Source organism: Lithobates pipiens, unplaced genomic scaffold, assembly GCF_037356315.1.
Source record: "Lithobates pipiens isolate NorthernLeopardFrog02 unplaced genomic scaffold, aLitPip1_a1.2 Scaffold_10, whole genome shotgun sequence".
Taxonomy (NCBI): Eukaryota; Metazoa; Chordata; class Amphibia; order Anura; family Ranidae; genus Lithobates; species Lithobates pipiens.
The window spans coordinates 32698936-32720261 of NW_027507686.1; the positions used below are offsets into that span (position 1 = coordinate 32698936).

Here is a 21326-nt window from a genome sequence, read left to right on the forward strand (position 1 = left end):
AGAGCTTCTCAGACCGGGCTTCTTTGTGCATGTTATCTGGAATGTTTTTTGTCGATGTGCTAAGGTGAAAAGCACAAGACAAGGGAGGTTTCTAGGCAAGGCTTTTGTGCATACAGTCCGGAGTAATAAAGATTTATTGAAATGTTCAGGTGAAGCACAGCGGTGAGGTTCCCACGTGGGGCTTCTGATGTTGTCTGGAATAATCGATTTTTGAGATGTTTAGGTGAAATGTGGGAAGGTTCTGAGGTGGGGCTATTGTGCATGCTGTCTGTCTGGATTAATACATTTTTTACTTGATGTATATTTAGGTGAAATGCATCAGAGGTTCCCAGAAAAATGTATTAAACGCCGAAGTCATCCGTGTGCCGCTGAGAAATAAAGGATTCCATTGCTATCCCTGGAGAGGTTGCCCTCCTCTTTGTCCTGGTGTCACAGAGACAGGAAGTGATAGGAAATCCTAAATGTTACAGGTGTCCCCAAAATGGCTATAGAGGCGAAATCTTCCAATGGGGACACCCCCCTCCCCCCACCTCTAAAAGAACACAGTTCTTGATGGGGTTATAAAGTGAACTGTTCTCAGTTTTAACCACTTCAATACCGGGCACTTTCCTACCCAAGCCAATTGTCGGCTTTCAGCGCTGTCCCAATTTGAATGACAATTGCGCGGTCATGCGACACTGTACCCAAACAATTTTTTTTTTAATATTTTATTTATAACTTTTTTTATTTTATTTTTTTTCCCCACAAATAGAACTTTCTTTTGGTGGTATTTGATCACTAATGGGGGTTTTTATTTTTTGCGCTACAAATAAAAAAAAAAAAAAAAAAAAAAAGACTGAAAAAAAATAAAAATAAAAAAATGTCTTTGTTACAAAACTTTGTAAATACATTTTTTTTTTTTTCTCCTTCACTGATGAGGCACTTTTATGCAGCACTGATGGGCTCTGATAGGCAGGACTGATGGGCCGCACTGATGGTGAGCATTGAGCAGGAGACACTGGCAGGCATAATTGATGGGCACAGAGCGCCATCCTAATGGGCACTGGTGGTCTGAAGTGGGCAGCCTCGATAAGTCTGCACTGATAATTTAATGCGCTGATTATCAGCGCACTTCCCCCTGTCAGCAGCGGATCGGCTCTTCTCTACTCGCGTCTGTCAGTCTGAGTGGAGGAAAAGCTGATAAACGTCTCTTCCTGTTTACGCCGTGATCAGCTGATCAAATGGTAGAGAACCTATGTCATAGGCTAGTGATGGCGAACCTTGGCGCCCCAGATGTTTTGGAACTACTTTTCCCATGAAGCTCAAGTACACTGCAGAGTACATGAGCATCATGGGAAATGTAGTTCCAAAACATCTGGGGTGCCAAGGTTGGTCATCACTGTCATGGGCTCTTTACCTAGATCGGAGCTGCGGTGTGTCAGGCTGACATACCACACCACCGACCACCACGCTGCGCATCCCCTGCTTATCCTGCTGGCCGTCGTGAAGCCCAGTCAGGATAATGAAACCACTTTCCGGCTGACATATTTTGCTATATGGCGAGCGGGAAGTGGTTAAAGTTCCCACCTATCACCAGGAGTCGCCCCAACATGTCCTTCCAGAAAACATATTTTTCCCACAGTCAGGATCTAGTTATGTAAATGAGCTCCTATCGAGGGCAAATCTCCTTCGGCGAGGGCAGCCTCATCCAGTGGGAGAATTGATGCAAGGATGTTTATGTAGTGCTGTTAATAAAGATTATTGAAAACTGCTCAGGGAATTGTCCCATCTAATATCAATCTCCAGGACAATTCCCTGATTGATCTGCGATAGAACACCCGGTACAGTGAATGATTTCCTGCGTCATCGATATATCTCTGCCAGATCCAGTCTTGCTGGGATGAGGTGTGTGTGTGTGTGTGTGTGTGTGTGTGATGCCGGAGCTCTGACCGTGTTTTCTCTCTCTCTCCGCAGGGATCTGTATAAAGTGCGGGAAGGGGGTGTACGGAGCCAGCCAGGCCTGCCAAGCCATGGGGAATCTCTTCCATACCAACTGCTTCACCTGCTGCTCTTGTGGTAAGGCCTCACTTTGTGTCTCCGCGCCGCCCCGGCCCCCCACCTGGCCCCCGTGGACAGGAGAGGCTCGGTTGTGCGCACTCTCTGCACTGTGCCTGTTTGAATACAGAGCTGGCTATGGTGTCACTGATGAGCCTCTTCCACCGTGTGCGGCCCCCTCAGGAAATCCCAACAGGAAATCTCTCCAGGCTGTTCAATGATTCCCACAGCGCCTGCAATCCTCAGGATGTGATGGTGACGGCATGTCGCTGTGTGACCGACTCGCTACATCAGCCTCTTGGATAAAAAAAAAAAAAAAAAAAAAGGCTCCAGTACACAAAAAAATGTAGAAGGATCCTTACTTTCCCTTTTACAACGCATGTGGAACTTAGGCCCCGCCTCCTCTGTCTCTCCCTCCTCATCTGCTCTAATTTGGGCTGTTTTTGCTTAAAGTTCAACTGCAACCAAAACTTTATTCTTTTTGGCATGGATAAAGCAGGACTGTCTGTGTCCCCATTAGGTGGATTTGCTTGCACTTCCTGTTCCAGTGACCCCCGCCTCCTCTATTTCTAGTCCCAATTTCAGTGAGACTCCATTCACAACTCAGCGCAGAACGCACATTTGAGATGCCTAAAAATCACATGCCCACATCGCATGAAGCTTGTCGCCCAAAAGTAGCTCCTGACCTTCTTTCTTTTTTTTTCTTTTTTTTTGTTGGGCGACGAGCTTCACCTGATATGGGTTGCCGCGATTGCAGAGTGATTTATTGAGGCAGAACCACACTGCGATTCTGCCTCAATTTTTGTTTTGTTTTTGGTGCAATTTAAATGAATGGCATCTCAAATGTGCGTTTTGTCATTCACACCTCGGCGCTTTAAAATCGCGGGCAGGATCATCTCCCGAGGTTCAAAGCGGTGAGGTGTGAATGCGATCTCGGAGAAGATCTCCAAAGTGTTGCGTTAGTCGGTGGCTGCCAGTCCTTCCATATTGTACTCCAGGCAAGCAGAGAAATTCTGGTTGCAATTCAGCTCCCCCCCCCCCCCAATCTGTGTCCCATTTTAAAGATTCCCCTTCACTTCCTGTCTCAAAACCAAACAGGAAGTGAGAGGAAATCCCAGAAAATTTAAGGAAATCTCTTGAAGACCCCCAGGTTACCAGAACTGGTGTCCCCATCTGAAGATTTCCGCTCTATTATGTTCTCTGGGCCAACCCAAAACTTGGGATTTTATTTTACTTTCACTTTTAATGGTAAACTGGACAAATAGGGAAGGCGACTCCCCTTTAGCGGGGACAGAGACAGCAATACACCCCGACAAGCATTCTGATCCCTCTTCATTCTATCCAAAATTTAAAAAAAAGTTTTGCCTTTAGTTACACTTTAGAGAAAACAACCCAGTTTAGAGTGGAGTAGGGGATGTGTGTTGGTTTTTTTTTTTGTTTTTCTGTCTGTTCAGTGATGTCATGTCCAGGAGGTGGAGCCTAATTTTCACACATGGTCAATGATGTAAATTTTTAAAAAAATCCTGACGCAAATCAGAAAAATGTATGTATATTAGAGAGCAAATTTGGGGCAGCAAAAGGTGAGCGCTCCAGTCCGGTTCAGAAGGGCAAAGCCTTGTGAAGGAAATGGATGGATGTTCAGTTCTCATTGAAAGTTGCTTTATTTGGTGGTTTTAATCTTATCCAACATAGTTCAGAGTTGTATCCCCCTTCATCAAGGTTTATCCAACATGTCTCAGGGGTATATCCCCTTCATCAGGGCTTGTCCAACATGTCTCGGGGTTCTATCCCCCTTCATCAGGGCTTGTCCAACATGTCTCAGGGTTATATCCCCCTTCATCAGGGCTAAGCCAACATGCCTCAGGTTTATATCCCCCTTCATCGGGGCTTAGCCAACTTGTCTCAGGGTTTATATCCCTTTTCATCAGGGCTTATTCAACATAGTTCAGGGTTATATCCCCTTCATCGGTGCTCATCCAACATTTCTTGGGGTTATATCCCCCATTATCAGGGCTTATCCATAATGTCTCAGGGTTATATCCCCTATCATCAGGGCTTATTCAATATGTCTTGGGGGTTATATGCCCTACCATCAGGTCTTATCCATCATGTCTCAGGGTTGTATATCCCCCTTCATCTTATTCAGCATGGTTCAAGGTTATTTATTTCCCTTCATTAGGGCTTATCTATCATGTTTCAGGGTTATATCATCCTTCATCAGGTCTTATTCCACACGGTTCAGGGTTATATCCTCCTCTTTCAGGGCTTACCCAACACGGTTCAGGTTTATATCCCCCTTCATCAGGGCTTAGGCAACACGGTTCAGGGTTATATCCCCCTTCATTAGGGCTTATCCAGTATCTCTCGGGTTATATCACCCTTCATCAGGGCTTATCCAATATGTCTCAGGGCTATATTTATATTCCCCATAATTGAATCTTATCCAACATCAGAGCTTCATAAAAATAAGATAAATTTACACTTGTACACTAAGCAACTCTGCTCTCCTTTTCCTGTATAAGGCTTCACCCCTCTGCAGAGTAGAGCATTTGCCTTGCTGCACCAAATTTCACGTGTGTTTTAGAGGAACTGTAACAGGGACATCTAAATTGTCATCAGAAAGGTTTGTGTTCTGTTATCTGTTAGTGTGTGTGTGTATATGTGTGTGTGTGTGTGTGTGTGTGTGTGTGTGTGTGTATGTATATATGTATATATATATATATATATATATATATATATATATATATATATATATATATATATATACACACATATAATGCTCAGCATCCCATAGGATGGCTCTCCGGCGAGGCCCCTATGTGTGCAGCTAATACCAGAACTCCCTATATTAATGTTCATAAAAAAACACTTCTGTGACCGACTGCCTCGGAATTATCCATGGACTCCTCCAGAGCTGCTTTGCAGACAATATTGTAATTTTGGGTGGAAGACCTCGGCCTCTGAGGATCCCGGGACACAGAGGGGTTGGGGTTGTGTTACTGCGGTTCTGCATTGGGGTACTGCGACAGGTTCCACACCAGATAGTTATTTGGGCCGCCACCAGCAGGCGGTGAGAATTCAGATTTCTTCACAAACAAATTGAGTGATTTTTGGAGTTTTTGGAGACACTGTTGTCTCGCTGCCTTGAACAGTCTCCGTCCTAATTATCATGTTTCTTCCTGGTGGCGGAGGATTGCGTTCATCTGTTATTTCACATTCACACCACTTCTTCCTAATGACTGCGTCATGTTTTGTGCGGAGGGCTGCCATCTGTTCAGTAAGTCAGAGAAAAATCTCCGCAGCCTTCACCGACCTTCTAAAGTTTTTGAGTTGTAAGTGGAGTGAATGGGAGGTGCAAGTGGGCGCAGTGGGAGGCGCCTAAGATGGCGGCCCAGAATTCTGAGCAAATAACATTGGCCAATGTGTGTTTTCATCATGTCTTCTATCTGGAAGAATGATCGATTTTTAATTTCAAGTCACTGACCAACCTTGAGGAGGGGGGTAGGTCTGGACCATGAGGGGGAGTGGGGGTGGGTCAGGGCAGTGAGGAGGGGGCATGTGGGAAGTGAGGGGGGGGGGCAGATCTGGCCAGTGAGAATGGGGGGGTGGGGCAGTGAGGAGGGGGCATGTCTGGACAGTGAGGATGGGGGGGCAGGTCGGGGTAGTGGGGCAGGGCAGGTCTGGGCAGTGAGAAGAGGGCAGGGCTTGACACTGAGGATGGGGGGTGGGTCAGGGCAGTTAGAAGAGGGCAGGTCTGGACAGTGATGGGTGCGGGGCAGTGAGGAGGGGGCAGGTCTGGACAGTGATATGGGGGGGGGGGTCGTGGCGGGGAAGTGAGGAGGGGGCTGTCCTGGATGCTGAGTCGCTGACAATCAGTGGGGAGGGGGTGGGTTTGGACCCATGATGAAGGGGGCAGGTCTCTACTGTGAGCAGGGGCGGGCGGGTCTGGATGCTGAGTCACTAACTGCTAATGAGGAGGGGTGCGGGTCTGGACAGTGAGGAGGGGACGGGTCTGGATGATGAGTCCTTCACCCTTACAGAGGATGGGGGTTGGTATGGACGGTGAAGAAAGGGCAGGTCTGAATGCTGTCACTGACAAGCAGTCAGGAAGGGGCGGGTCTGTACAGTGAGGAGGGGGCGGGTCTGTGGTCAGTATTTGCATATTGAATCTCTTGGCTTCTCAGTGTGTGGGATGATCTAGCGCCACCTCTGGCTGCCCTAATCTCCTTTGAAAAATGAAAACCTACATGTGTGTTTTTTTTTTTTTTTTTGTTTTTTGTTTTTGTTTTAAGAAAAATGACTTTTTTGTGGTCATTTATAACCAGTGTTCCCAGATTTTGTACAGAACTGACTGTGGCCCCAGTGCTGATCGGAGGATAAACTCGCTGCTATCATCTGCTGCGACCTGCACAGGAAGTGTAGTGGGCAGGAAATGGGTCACAGGCAGGAGGAGGAGGACATCCTGGACATCACTGACCACAGGAACAAACAGAACTCGGGACCAGGGATTGCATTAATTTTCTTCCCTCCATCATTCAGTCCCAGCTATACACAGTCCACCCTAAACTTAAAGGTCCCAGCTCTGTATCTGTTGAGTTCCTGGGTCTGTACACCTGCTGTGCCCATTATGAGGGGCACCCACCATCCCCGCGCTGAGCTCCGGGGTCTGTACACCTGCTGTGCCCATTATGAGGGGTTCCCCCAGTATTGCTTTGTATCACATGGTGGGCCCAGTATGTGACACCACTACCCCCTGTGTGGCTGTATGCTGTGGGGTGTCATTCTTCTCCTGTAAATTTGTGTAGGAGGAGCTCGGCACAACCAGGGAGCCGGTTCTCTGCCAGGAAAAACTGAGACGCGGAAAGGCTCTGATCCGTATAAAACGTCTCCTGCTGGCCAGCACCACACACATGGAATCTGCTGATCCCTTCCCACCTTGTGATGGATTTTTGGACTCTCTGGGGGAAAGTTCCATGGGGTGACTCAGAGGGGGATCCCTGCCAGCGCTGGGAAGGGGGAGGGGGGGTGGTAGTGCAGGCACATGGCAGAGATTTTCCGCCAGTGGAGGAGCGGGACACACAGGTCAGAGAATGCAGAAGAATGTTTTCTTATAAATAAAACGAATCCCAATATTTGGGACAGAGTTGTGGGCGGGGTCTCTGACTTCCTGACCGCGTTTGTGTTCGCGATCGGAGTGTACGATTTATCCAGTGATTGTTTACCATTTTATAATGCAGATATCGATGGTGTGCCACCATTGGTTACTCCATAGATGAACGCGGTTATATTGGAGCGTTTTGATTGGCAATGAATAAGCGCACCTGTTAGTGTGTGAAACGCGTATACCATTTGAACTGTTTGTAACACTTGGGATGTTCGTTATTAAATAAGAATTTTGATGGATCTTGGAGTGCAGCCATTTCTTCAGTGTTGATTGTATGCGGAGGCGAGGCGAGGCGGGCACCCGTGATATCATTAGGCTTCCTGTCTCACCTGGGGCAGCGAGTTCTTTTGTTTGGAGCATGTTGATTTGGCTAGATAATCCAGTCCCTCGTTCATTATTTTATTTTTATTTACTGGTTTCCCCCTCCCTTTATTAACAAGCTAATGGCATTGTTCAATATTATAACCTTTCCATTTTTATTACATAAGTTATTGTAGTCCCTGTTTTGTCATCACCGGATCTCTGTTCTTCTCTATGCAATGCAGGCAGATCATGGCTGGTGGGAGGGGCCAGCAGGGGGCTGTACATAGCTTCCTGAAAACATCCCAGCACCCGGCCTCAGTACTCTTCAGAAGAGCCCTCAGTCCTGATGCAAGCAGCTAGCGGGCTCTTGGGAGGAGTTATGCAAATTTTTAAAACAATGCCTTGATGGGCGAGTGTCAGTCTGGAGGAATGGGTGGTCCTGTTTGCATGCAGATCACCCTAAGCAACGCCCACATGTGATGTTGAACCTCCATAATTGAGAAAATTGAAATCCAGTGAATGAATTGGGCGGGACAGTCAGGCTGGGGAGGAGCTAGATCAAGGATATGCAATTAGCGGACCTCCAGCTGTTGCAAAACTACAAGTCCCATCATGCCTCTGCCTCTGGGTGTCATGCTTGTGGCTGTCAGAGTCTTGCTAGGCCTCATGAGACTTGTAGTTCTGCAACAGCTGGAGATCCGCTAATTAGAGATCCTCCAGCATCATCTAGCTCAGGGATATGTGACTTGCTGCAGCTTCTAATGCACATTGTGAGAAGCTCACAGTGTGCAGTGAAATCAGAGTAAGTAATTTCAGTCTGGGAGAGGAGCTGCTACAACTGTGCAAGACTGAAGGGAAGGCTGGAGTTCACCTTTAAATCAGAGATGATTGCGGTGAGTGTGGTGAGGATTAGTGTGCCGGTGAGGTGACGGAGCCCGGCTGCGTCACCCGGCACTCCCTGCCCTTCCTTGAGGGTCTCCGGTGAGGACCGAACATTCCTGTGTAGCTATTTAGGTCTCGGGAACAAGCAGCCTTTTGTGCGAGCGCGGCGTGTGCGAGTGTCCCGGGCACTGCGGGGGCGACAGTTTTCTGCGGCTTAGAATAATATTTAGTATACTCTGCGCAGACTGCTCATCGATCCCCAGCGCTCGCCGCGTCCTGCCTGCTCACATGTGAGGCCTGTGGGTCCCTCCTCGCTTCTAAATGCAAAATCACAGCGTGTGGAGCAGATGGGAGCCGTGCAGAAATCACATTTACGTTGCCGAGTGACACGCAGTGGAAAATCAATGGTTTTGTTGCTGGACACAGCAGAAGGTCTGTCAGGGTTTGGATTAAAGAGTAACTCCACATATGTTGTGGAAAAACCATTCACCTCTGGGTGATCTGTGTCACCCTCAGTTCACACCTAATGGCGTTTTTTCATTGCGTTTTGCAGAAATGCACTACAGTCCATTTAACATGGTTTCACACCTGTGCATTTTCACCTGCTGCGTTTTTTTTTTTTTTGGAAAGGGTCAGGGACATTTTTTCCCTGCATGAGATTGTGTTTTTGGTGCCAAAGACTTCAATGGAACCGCACCAAAAACACGAATGTTGCATTTTTTTATGTGATGTGTTTTTTTATTTTTACATTTTTTTTTTTTTTTTTTTTTTTTTAATAAGTATTGAGTGCTGAAGTAGCACGATTTCAAAACCGCATTCTCTGTAAACCGGGGCTAAGTCGCATAGATTTAAAGGGGATCCATTGAAATCAATGAGCTGTGACTTGTGCGACTTTGCTTAAAGGTAAGGCTAGGTTTCCAGTATTGCGGCCCCAAAGCAAAATACAGTGCAACTTTGCAATACGGTTTTTGATGCGATATGCGACTGGGGAGAGCAAGTTGCACCGAAGTCAGAACAAAGTAGTACAAAAACCTTTTTTTTTTTTAATTTTTTTTTTGGAACCGCTGCGACTTAAGTCGCATCAATTAGACCGGGAACCATTGAAATGCCTGGATTTTGACTTGTCGTGCAACTTCACATGTGTCAAGATGCACAACTCCTCGCAGTAGTGGAAACGGAGCCTTGGGGTTGGCATTCTAGCCCTAACATTCACGCTAACCTTTAACACGAACGTGTAATATTGGACACCTTAAAGTCGCAGCCCATTGACTGTTTTGACAGCACGTATTAAACATGTGAAACGCGTCAACTTTTTTTTTTTCCCTGGTAACATGCCTTGTGCCTTTTTATTTTATTATATATATATATATATATATACATACATACATACATACATACATACATACATACATACATACATACATACATACATACATTTTTTGATGATTTTTTTTGAAGCTTTTATCTGCATTATATGGGTGTACAGCCATCCAATCTTCTTTCTTCACAAGTTGCAGCCCATTGATGGCAATGGATCCCCTCCAAGTCTATGTGACTTGGCCCCGAATCACACCAAATGCAGCTTTAAAATTGTACTACTTCTGCGTGATTGCAGAGGCGCCGGTCGTGACGATTTTTTTTTTTTTTCTGAGGCCGCGTACACACGAGAGGATTGTCCGTCCAACTTAGTCCGCTGAAACGTGTTTCAGCGGACAGTCCGCTCGTGTGTGGGCTTCAGCGGACTTTTTCAGCAGACAGTCTGGCGGACTTAGGCCGCGTACACACGGGCGGATTGTCTGCCCAACTAAGTTCGTCAGACAGTCCGTTCAACTTTTGAATGAACGGACTTGACCACACACGATGAACAGACAGTCCGCTGAAAGCGTGCGTGATGACGTGTACGGCACGTACGACGGGACTAGAAATACGACGTCCAATACACTGCAATGCAACCTTCGGCGTGTAAATCCTTTCTGAGCATGCGCCATTCTTAGTCCGTCCAACTTGCCTACACACGAGCGGATTGTCCACTGAAACCAAGTTTGGACGGACAGAATCAAGTTTGGACGGACAAAATTACGGAAATTCCGAAAGACTTAGTCCGTCAGACTGTCCGCTGAAAAAGTCCGCTGAAGCCCACACACGAGCGGACTGTCCGCTGAAACACGGACTAACTTGGGCAGACAATCCGCCCGTGTGTACGCGGCCTAAGTCTTTCGGAATTTCCGTAATACAGTCCGTCCAACTTTGGTTTCAGCGGACAGTCCGCTCGTGTGTAGGCAAGTTGGACGGACTAAGAATGGCGCATGCTCAGAAAGGATTTACACGGCCGAAGGTTGCATTGCAGTGTATCGGACGTTGTATTTCTAGTCCCGTCGTACGTGCTGTACACGTCATCGCGCAAGCTTTCAGCGGACTGTCTGTTCGTCCTGTGTGGTCAAGTCCGTTCATTCAAAAGTAGGACGGACTGTCTGTCGGATTGTCTGACGGACTTAGTTGGACGGACAATCCTCTCGTGTGTACGCGGCCTAATGTATTTATTAACATTTTTTTTTATTTTTTATTTCTTTGTGCGGCTTGGTGACATCCCTACGACTTCATGCACAGGCGTCTATGCAAAAATCGCACATGAAATCGACAAAAAATAGCGCAGGAACCTTTTTCAAAATCCGTGCATATTCATCGATTTTATTATATTCGCATCGATTTGAACGGTTCCATAGGGTGTGACTTCGAGTGGCAGCACTGTAAAACGGTTCCTGCACTACTTTCATGCAACTTTGAGTTCCAGAGAGCGTAAAGTTGCATCAAAGTCACACTCAGTACATTTCTATTGGCCAATAAAACTGCAACACACATAGGTGTGAACCTGGCCTAAATTGCAAGGATTTTAACAAACTTTGTTGTGGATTCCTACGTTTTTGTTACAAAATCGCGGTTTGTCTCCATGTGTAGAGTGAATCTGAATGGGAGCAATTTTCATTATCGATCAGCTGCTGCACTTGCAGGGCTCTAATAAGGAAAGTAGCAGGGACTGCATCCCTTTTTTAGATGCAATTTCTCTGTGGGAGTATCTCACCAAAAAAATGACATTTTAATCCCCGGTAGGTACAAATAACATTTGTTATCTTGTACCGGCTCTTGAAGTATCCTGCGATCTCTGACATTTTCTTCATGTTGCTGACAGTACAGACAGGACTGTGATTGGATCAGTAGCAAGAGGCCATGTGTACGCCGGATACTTCATCATGAGCCTGCACATGCATACCAGAACAAGAAGAAGGTTTTATCAATTTAGCTTTGGGTGGTGCAGGGAAAGGAGACGAGATCCTCGGTTGTGTTTTTAATTGATTTGCTGCATAGAAACCCCACTTTGGGGGAACCTTTCTCCCTTGTGTTGTATTTTAGGGGTGAGCAGCATTCTTCCATCTCCCGTTGTCTTTTCTTTGCTGTGTTTTTAATTGATGGCTGTCTTGTTATCAAGAAGATTTGTCCTGTGTGGTCACTCAGACAGGAAGTGAGAGGCAATCTTCCCAGTGGGGACACATACTCTGCTGTCTATTCATATGTCAGGCAGGTGGTGGGAGCAACAGGATGTAGAGGAATCCGGGATACATCTGTTGTGTCTTTCCTTCCTGCGGGATGTGTGTAGTAAACCTTTGCTGTGTGTTCAGTGCCGTTTATTTCTCAGCATGCTGGACTCCCCCGTTTGTGCACAAGACAAGCCCATGTAAAGCTGGCCTGTCCTCTGACTGGATCCAGCAGGATGGAGGCGTTGGGTCATTTTCTCACCCCCCACCTCGGCCACTTCCTGTAGGGGGAGACACTGTGCTGATCTGCCCTGTTTATATTCACTAAACTACTGGAGTGTGGGAGAAAACCTGAGTACCTGGAGGAAAACCACACAGGAAGACATGCAAACTCCATGCAGGTAGGGTCCCAGGTGGAATTTTAAGCAAAGACCCCAGTGCTGCAAGACAGGAGTGCTAAACACTAAGCCACTGTGTATATGATGATTTGATACTCCTTTTGTGATCTGATGTTCATATTTCTTGCACTGCACGGGCTTATCAGACTGGGATCTGGGACTACGGACAATCCCGGCCCTGAAGAAGTGTGCGCAGTCTGAGACGCGTCAATGTGATTTTGTGTATATCCGAGAATTGCTTCAATGAAATGTGAAATCCTCTCCAGTGTGATGGGTGGATGTAGATCAACATGGTAAATGTCCTTTATTTACCTTTATTGAATGTGGACAGTGGTCCAGATGCTTTATAATACCTGGTTCTTAAGAAATGATTGTATGGCTGTCAGTGCTGAATGCACACAATGTACGGAGGGATCCGATTGGTCAGATCTTTTCCTGCTGTATTATGGGAGTCTCACTGATCCATCTTTGTGTTCCTTCCATCAGGGAGAAGATTACGGGGGAAGGCCTTCTACAACGTCAACGGAAAAGTCTACTGCGAGGAAGATTTCCTGGTGAGTGCGGCCACTTTCCGGTGTGTACATGGCCGGGGATTGGAGGTGGAAATGTTGGGGGGGGTGTGTGTGTGTGTGTGTGTGTGTGTGTGTGTGTGTGTGTGTGTGTGTGTGTAAAATACACTTTAAAAAAAAATATATATTGTATTATTTTTCAACTTTCTCATTCATATTGTGAATTTTAAATGGATATGCATTTATTGGCACCTTTTTTTTAGTACAAGCAAAATGCATCCCATTGCGCTTCCGTTGTGGTGTTAAAAAATTTTGTTTGCTGCATTTTTGGTCAGGTAAAAAAAAAATGCACCAAAATCGCACCTCCCTATTGAAATGCATTGGAAATGAAACAAGAATGCATCAATAACTCACCTGTTATGTTTTTAATGCGGTTTTTGAGTCATGTAACCCATGAAAAGCACACCATAAGCGCAGTGAAATCGATGCACAATCGCTTGCGTTTTCAGCACCTTTTTTCTCTTATCAGCAAAATGCCAATAACCCCATTTTCGGGCAATTATGTTTCGGCCGCTGAAATGTCGGTGCATCTCTATTGGATGAGGCATTGCTGCAGCTCACAGATGGAGAGTGTGCCCAGTTTGGTGTGTTTTGGGGAGGGGCGCATTGCTGCAGCTCACAGTCTGACTTGCGGGGGGTGCCCAGCTTTTGGGGTGGCATTGCTGCAGCTTAGACAGCGTGCCCAGTTTGTGGGTGGTGGAGAACATAGCTGGGCACACTGTGCATCTGTGAGCTGCAGCAAAGGGGGTGGTGGGGAAGTGGAGGAGTACTGCTGCAGCTCACAATGTACCCAGCTAGGGGGGTGGTTGGGGGCACTGCTGCAGCTCAGTCTGGCTGGCAGGAGGAGAGCGTGTCTTATCTAGGGGTTGGTGGGGGGCATTGCTGCAGCTTACAGATGGGAGGGTGTTCCAAACTGTGAGGAAGGTGGGGCACTGCTGCTCACAGGTGGAAGTCTCCAGATGTGGAGGGGGGGGATGGGATATGTTGCTGCTGCAGTGTGCAGGTGGATAGTGCCCAGCTGTGAGGGGTTAATGCTGCAGTCAGGCTGACGGGCCAAGTGTGTCTCAGCTGGGGGGGGGGGGGGGGGTGCAAGTTGCAGCAGACAATGTGCCCAACGTGGGGAATGGGGGACACCGATGCAGCTCACAGTTGGGCTGGCAGGGGTAGGGTGGGTCTTGGCTATGAGGTGGTGGTTAGGCATTGCTGCGGCTTGCAGACAGAGAGTGACCAGCTTTGGGGGCATGTGGGGCACTGCTTCAGCTTGCAGTCTGGCTGTCGGGGGGCAGAGCGTGTCCCAGCTGGGAGGGCATTGCAGATCGCAGCACAGGGGCAGATTTGACAGATTCTGAATTTGTCTTCCTTGTGACACAGGGAGGTCGTGGGATGGGAAATGATAGAAGGGGGCAGGACAGGTCATTTCACTATCCCAGGCCCCAGGGCACAGACATTCCCAGGGACAAGCCGTCAGCCAGAGAACACTTCCTATTGGCTTCTTTACTCCTCAAGGAATAATCCTTTGTCCCCCACAGCTGGAGAAGCACAGGGGCCCAGATGTGCCTCAGGGGCCAGTAACTCATTCCATTCGCCCAGCCAGGAGCTCCTGTGCCAGGCAGGCAGTAAAGTAGGAGGTGTCAGTGATGGGCCCCAGCGATGAATCTGAACTCCTCACCCATAGTTCTCCCTATTCTGCTCCTCCGGGCTTCTTCCTGTACAGTATAAAGATGTGCCCCCCCCAATCACACGCACTCCAGGACAGCAGGGGACAACCTCACAAAGACATGGACGGAGTGGGAAAAGGACTCTGGTGGAAGCTTAGCCCGGGGCCCCAGTGCTGCAGGGCCACACTTTGCTGCCTTCCTTTTATCCACCTGGTTGGAATGAATTTGTAATCGTTTTCATACAACATTCAGAAGTGATCGGCCTCTGGTTTATTTCTTCCTTTAGTTTTCAGCTATGGGTCAGCGATCTGTGTGTGGGGCCCCTATTGGTTGGTTACATGGGGCCCCAGAGAGGAGGAAGTGAACATTGGCACATTGGCTTCCCAGCTGGTATTTCGGCTGACAAAGCAGTGATCTCGCCCACATCTGGGCACAGACACCGACGGGCTTTACTGGTTTTGTCTGCCGCGTGTCTTCCGGGTAAACAATGCTCCTTTGTTGGCGGCTCCAGAGGCGACCGATATTATTACTGCTGTCTCTGAGCCGCGGGCACTGCGGTGGGAGGTGAGGGGTTAACGAAACTTGTGGCCGGTGACTCATTATTTGTGGAAATGAGCGGATTATATGTTATCCAACCCGGGTATGTGACGGGGGGGGGGGATACTGAGCCCTGTGTGTGTGTGTTTAGGGGGGACACTGAGCCCTGTGTTTGGGGGGGGGGCACGTGAGCATTGCCTTGGATCTGTGGGGTCACCACAACACTGAGCCCTCTGTGGTTGGGGGGGTGGGGCATGCTGGGCCCTCTTTGGGGCACAACACTGAGCCTTTTGGGGGGGGGGTGCATGCTGAGCCCTCGGGGGGGGGGGGGGGGGTGGACAATGACACTGATCCCTCTGTGGTTGGGGGATGCTGAGCCCTGTGTGGGGAACGACACCGAGCCTTCGGGGGGAGGGCATGTTGGGCCCTCTGGGGGGGGGGGGGTGGACAATGACACTGATCCCTCTGTGGTTGGGGATGCTGAGCCCTGTGTGGGGGGCAACACCAGGCCTCCGGGGTGGAGGTATTGGTAATGCTCACTCCTCTGTGGGGGACAAAACGACACTGAGCGCTCCGTGGTTGGGGGGGGGGGGTTTAGGGGACAGCACTGAACGCTCTGTGGTGGTGGGGGGGGGCAATGACACTGGTCCCTCTGTGATTGGGGGACACTGAGCCCTCTGTGGTTGGGGGGGGGGGGAGGTGACGACGGCACTGAACCCTCTGTGGTTGGGGGATGCTCGCTCCTCTGTGGGGGGACAAAGGCACTGAGCCCTCTCTGTGGTTGTGGGGAGGGGGGATGCTGACTCCTCTGTGAGGGGCAACACTGAGCCATTGGGGGGGGGGGGGGGTTTGGATGCTGAGCCCCCTGTGGGGGACAGCGACACTTAGTCCTCTGTGATTTGGGGGGGGGGGCATTGAGCCCCCTGTGTGTTTTTGGGGGGTGCCAAGCCAACAGCAAGCGTGGGGGGGGGGATTTTAAGCCCTCTGTGTGCTTTTAAGGGGGAGAACACTGAGCTGTGTGTGTGTGTGTGTGTGTGTGTGTGTGTGTGTGTGTGTGGGATAGGGGCCAGGACATGGAGCCCTGTGTGTATGTGGGGGGCGCCGAGCCTCGTGTTTGTTGGGGTACGAGAGACTCTGAGCCTTCTGTCTGGGGGGGCGGGGGGGGAGGAGAGAGATACAGAGCCCCTCTGTGTTTAGGGGGGATGTCAAGCCCTGTGGTGAAGGGGGCAAGGACTCTGAGCCGTGTTTGTGGGGGGCGCTGAGCCCTGTGTGTGTGAATGGGGAAGAGGTAAGGTGAGGGGCCTAATGGGTTAGAAATGGGGGGAGAAAGGAGGGATATATATATATAATATATATATATATATATATATATATATATATATATATATATATATATATATATATATATATATATATATATATATATATTTTTTTTTTTTTTTTTTTTGATCTCAGTCCGGCCCACTAATATTGTTGCAGGATAATTGTGAACATTTGGGGCGTTTTGTATCCCACAATGATTTTCCATACTAGTGTCGCCATGATGGTATTTATCGCGGTGACGGTGGTAATTTTTGCCTCCGGTCAGTTTTTCAGGGTCAGGTTGCTGTAATTAGGTAATTAAAGGTGATTATATGTCTAATTTTTTTTTTTTTTTTTCTGGTGTGATAAATTGGTTTCGCAGTGTTATGTGGAGCTGTGACATCGGTTTGTGACGGATCTTCTACTACTGAAACCTGAAACTACTGAGCCAAATCCTCAGTACTCAGCGGAGTCCCCCCTTATGTTGGTTAGATCATTGTGCCAATGTTGGGAGGGGGGACAGGTTGTCTCTGAAGCTGCTGGTCACATGACTCCCAGGTGGAGTGTCAGCTCTCCTGCTCTGTGCTGTAATGTGGGGGGTCTCCTGACCCCCCCCCCCCCCCCATCACTCTGGATGGAGAACTGTGCTGCCAGATGATCGGAGATCTGATCTTCAGTGACTCACCAACCTTCTGGCATTTAAAAATATCCCTCTGGGCGGCCGGTGGTGTGACTGGGTGACAGCTCAGCGTTTCCTGGCACATGGCAGCTCCTCACACTTTCCTGGAAGTTTCATTCTACTTAGACAAAGAGGACCTGTCTACAGACCTGAAACCTTCCATCATATTTGTATGAATATCCCTGAGCATGTTCCCTTGCCAGTAAATAAAGGCCATTCTGTGCCCTCTTCAGTGCAAGTGTGTTTGTCATATGGTCTTTTTCAGAGCTGGCCCAATCGGAAGCAGTTTGACCCCCCCCCCCCCCCCCCCGCCGCCCCCTCCTCCCTTGAGAGGCTCTCCCACAGCAGGACGCACACAGAAGCACATATTGCAACATTCAACATTTGGGTTGGGTTGGGCTGCAGTGCAGTGATGAGACCATAAAGAGGCGACGCATGAAAAGTGGTGGGTGGGGGAACTTTTCCAATGCAGTGACACACAATGAGGTTGTGGGAAGCAGCCCTGGGGAAGGATGCATTTGATTGGTCCATTCCTCTTAGGCTTGATTCACACTAATGCGTTTTTTTTGATCTAACATGGGTTCCTATGGAACATGTTCACATCAATGCATTTTTGTGCCTCTGCATTTTTGGAAAGGGTCGGGGGACTTTTTTTCATGCAAAATGCAGCGTTTTGCATGTAATAGAAGTCAATGGACCCGCATCCAAAACGCAAGTACCGCGTTTTTGCCACGATTTGCGTTTTTATTTTTATTTTTTTTCTTCATTTTTTTACATTGTATATAGCTGGTTGCTAAGCAACCACACTGGTAAAAAAAAACGCAAAAACGTGCCTCTTGCTTAGGTGTTGCAGCCTCTGGGGCCTTTCAAAAAGTTGTGTATATGTAATGACCGATCATGTGACACTTAGATTGCACAAAGGTGGACATCGTTTCACTAATTATGTGACTTCTTAAAGCGGGAGTAAACCCGCAGATGTTTTGTTTTTTGTTTTTTTTCTACCTGCAAAGGAAAAGGCATAATGAGCTAGTATGCACCGCATACTAGCTCATTATGAAATGCTTACCTTAGAACGAGGCCCCGACATCTGGTCCGATCCACGCCGAGGGAGCTTTCTTCCGGGTATCGCGGCTCCGGCGCTGTGAGTGGCCGAAACCGCAATATCATCACTCCCGCGCATGCACGCGGGAGATTTCATCCCGGCCGGGTCCGGCCACTGCCGGTCTTTCAGCCGAGAATCCCCTTGTGTGCATGCGCACACAGCCTTATAGGCTTTCCTGTAGGTAAAAGTAAAAAAAAAATGAGTATACAACCACTTTAAGGTAATTTGTTGCACCGGAGCTTTTTATGGGCTTCATAACAAAGGGGGTGAATACATACGCACATGCCAATTATTATCAGTTTTTTATTTCTGAAAAAGTTTTATGTATAGATTTATCTAATTTTACTTCACCAACTTAGACTATTGTGTTCTGATCCATCACATATAATTCAGATTAAAAAAAAAAACCATTGAACTAAAGGCTGTAATGTAACAAAATAGGAAAAAAATCCAAGGGGGGTGAATACTTTTTGCAAGGCACTGTAGGTGATGACCCCTCCCTGTGGTGGCAACGAAGGGGCGGGCATTCTCCTCCCAGTATTCAGCTGCATTGACATGACTGCATGTAAGGCCAGATTCACATTGCTGCGCTGCAGTTTGGCCGCAGCATAGGTGTATTCACAGTTCTTGCCTGTTTTAACTGCGGTCCCATAGACTCTCTATTAGGTCATGCGTTTTTGGCTCATTTTCAGAAATCGCACCAAAGATTCAGCATGGAGGACTTCAGGGGTGCTTTCAGAAGGAAAAAAAAAATGAACAACTCGATGGAAAGTGTAGTAAACCGCGGGTAAATACGTAAAAAAAATGTGGGTAGCGCAGCAGTGTGAAGCTGGTCTAAGCGCCGCTCCGTCCTGGAGCACTGTGTGCCTAGCCTGTGTGATGTAGGGTAACTGGCAGGTTGGGCACAGATTGACTAGTCCGAATCATTCTATAACGGGAGAGTATTCTGCCCTAAACAAGACTGCGGGCGCTGGACTGAGGCAGAAGTTGGGGACAACAGCAAAGCATGAAGCATTGAAAATAGATGTTTTTTTTTTTTTTTTTTTTTACCACTTCCTGCCCTCGCTATAACCGAAAAAGGGTTACAGTGCGGGCATAGTTTGCCGGGAGAGTGTCCATGAACATCTCTTCTCGATTGCGCTACTCGCATGTCCCCTGTGGTGTACAGGCGTCACGCTCTGTGATTACTCAGTCCTTTGGGCTCGGCTGATCACAGATCAGGGTAAAGGGCTAATTACAGCGACCCTTTACCACGTGATCAGCTGTGTCCAATGACAATGTAAACACAAGTCAGTTATTGGCTTTTCTTTCCTCACGCTGACCTCATGACGAAGGGAGAAGAGAGCTTATAACCAGCTTGTATTAAAGGGACATCGACATGGATTATCGGTGTCCTGATTATCAGTGCAGTCCCAACAGTGCCCACCAGTGTCTCCTATCAGTGCTGCCCATCCATGCCTCCCACCAGGGCCGCCTCATCAGTGCCGCTTATCAGCGCACATCAGTGAAAATGACCAAAGTTATAACAAACTATACAAAATTTTGTTTTGTTTCTTTTCAAAATTTTTGGTCTTTTTTCATTTAATCACCACTGTGGGTTTTTTTTTTTTTTTTTTTTTTTTTTTTTTTTTTTGTGCTAAAGTGGTTGTAAACCCTTACAACACACTTTGATCTACAGGTAAGTCTAGATTAAGGCTTACCTGTAGGTCCAGAAATGTCTCCTAAACCTACACGGTATTTGCCAAAAGACAGGCACCGCTGTCTATGGCGCATGCGGGGTAGACAGCGGCGCACTGAGTGCGTCACCGCCAACGACGAAGATGCCGCTCGTGGCGGCTCCCGTGCACATGCGCGGGAGTGACGTCATCGCGACTTTGCCGAATGATAGCGGCGGAGCTGCGAGACCCACCGAGAAGATGGATGCGCCGGACTACAGGGGACAGCGGTGACATCGCTGGCTCCTGTGTCAGGTAAGTGACACATAATGGACTACTATGCGATGCATAGTAATCCATTATGCTTTACCTTTGCAGGGAATGAAAGAGGAAGTAAACTCACCAACACGGCCAAAAGAAAGCCCTATTTGTGTGGGGGGAGAAAAAGCTAAAAATATCATACGGGTTGAGCATTGCATGACCACGTAATTGTCATTCAAAGTGCGACAGCACTGAAAGCTGGAGATTGGCCTGGGCAGGAAGGGGGTAAAAGTGCCCAGTAGGCACGTGGTTAAACAAACTCCTTGGATTCTACTTTAAATACACCATTGACAACGTTTTGTTATCTGTCCAAAAAATACATGTTGATCCTGCCTGAAATCTTGTGAACTGATCACTTTCTATACTCTGTGCCGCTTTTATATCCGTTACATTGTTCTCACTTTATACCCCTTTGGACTACAGAACACCTTCCCTCTCTGATTTGAAGATAGAGTTGCTCTGTAGTCCTGTCCTAGTGTGACAACACTTCCCCCTCCATGGAAACCTTAGCGAGTGTTGTCATCCTAGGACAGGAAGTGTGTTACTGGCAGGATCACCAGTTGAAAATGGGGATGAAAATACTGAAAGCTTATAAACTAATGCAGTCAACACCTCTAAAAACTGGTAAACTGCAATATATTTTTTGTTTTTGGGTTGACTAACCCTGGTCTACCTAAACTGTGGTTGAAAACTACAACTCCCATCATGCCACAGCCTTTAAAAATGATGTCTGTTGTGCAGTGACTCATGGGACTTATAGTTTCACAACAGCTCAAAGGTTGCTCACCCCTAATGTATGTAATAACATGACGTCATGCTTCATTTGCTCTGATCATTTTAAATTTGGGGTAGGGTGTGGTTGTATTTCTCGGTTGGAATTGTACACTCGCTAATCCTTCCCCCAATTTTCTCCTCTTCTCTTTGCAGTATTCCGGCTTCCAGCAGACAGCAGACAAATGTTTTGTGTGCGGCCATCTTATCATGGAAATGGTAAGTGCAATTCCTGCTACTGACACGTCTCTGCTCGGGATAGTCTGATGTCAAAAGCCCAACCTTGTTCCCCGCCCACGAGGAACTGCAAATTTCAGCAATCCCACTGCTAAAGGCACACAGCGCTGCTCAGTCAATACCTTCAAACTATCTCTGATCTCGCCCTTTCGAGGACATGTGTTAATTGAGAGCGCGCAGACGA

General features: G+C 47.7%; 1 protein-coding gene across 1 annotated transcript in view; it reads left to right on the forward strand.

Moving 5' to 3' along the window:
- LOC143929303 (Wilms tumor protein 1-interacting protein homolog) overlaps positions 1-21326 on the forward strand; it is a 67077-nt gene that overhangs the window by 31178 nt on the left and 14573 nt on the right. Inside the window, exons 2-4 of the mRNA XM_077453409.1 lie at positions 1954-2055; positions 12798-12865; positions 21062-21124. Of these exons, the coding sequence (XP_077309535.1) occupies positions 1954-2055; positions 12798-12865; positions 21062-21124 (233 nt within the window). The remainder of the gene's footprint in view (positions 1-1953; positions 2056-12797; positions 12866-21061; positions 21125-21326) is intronic.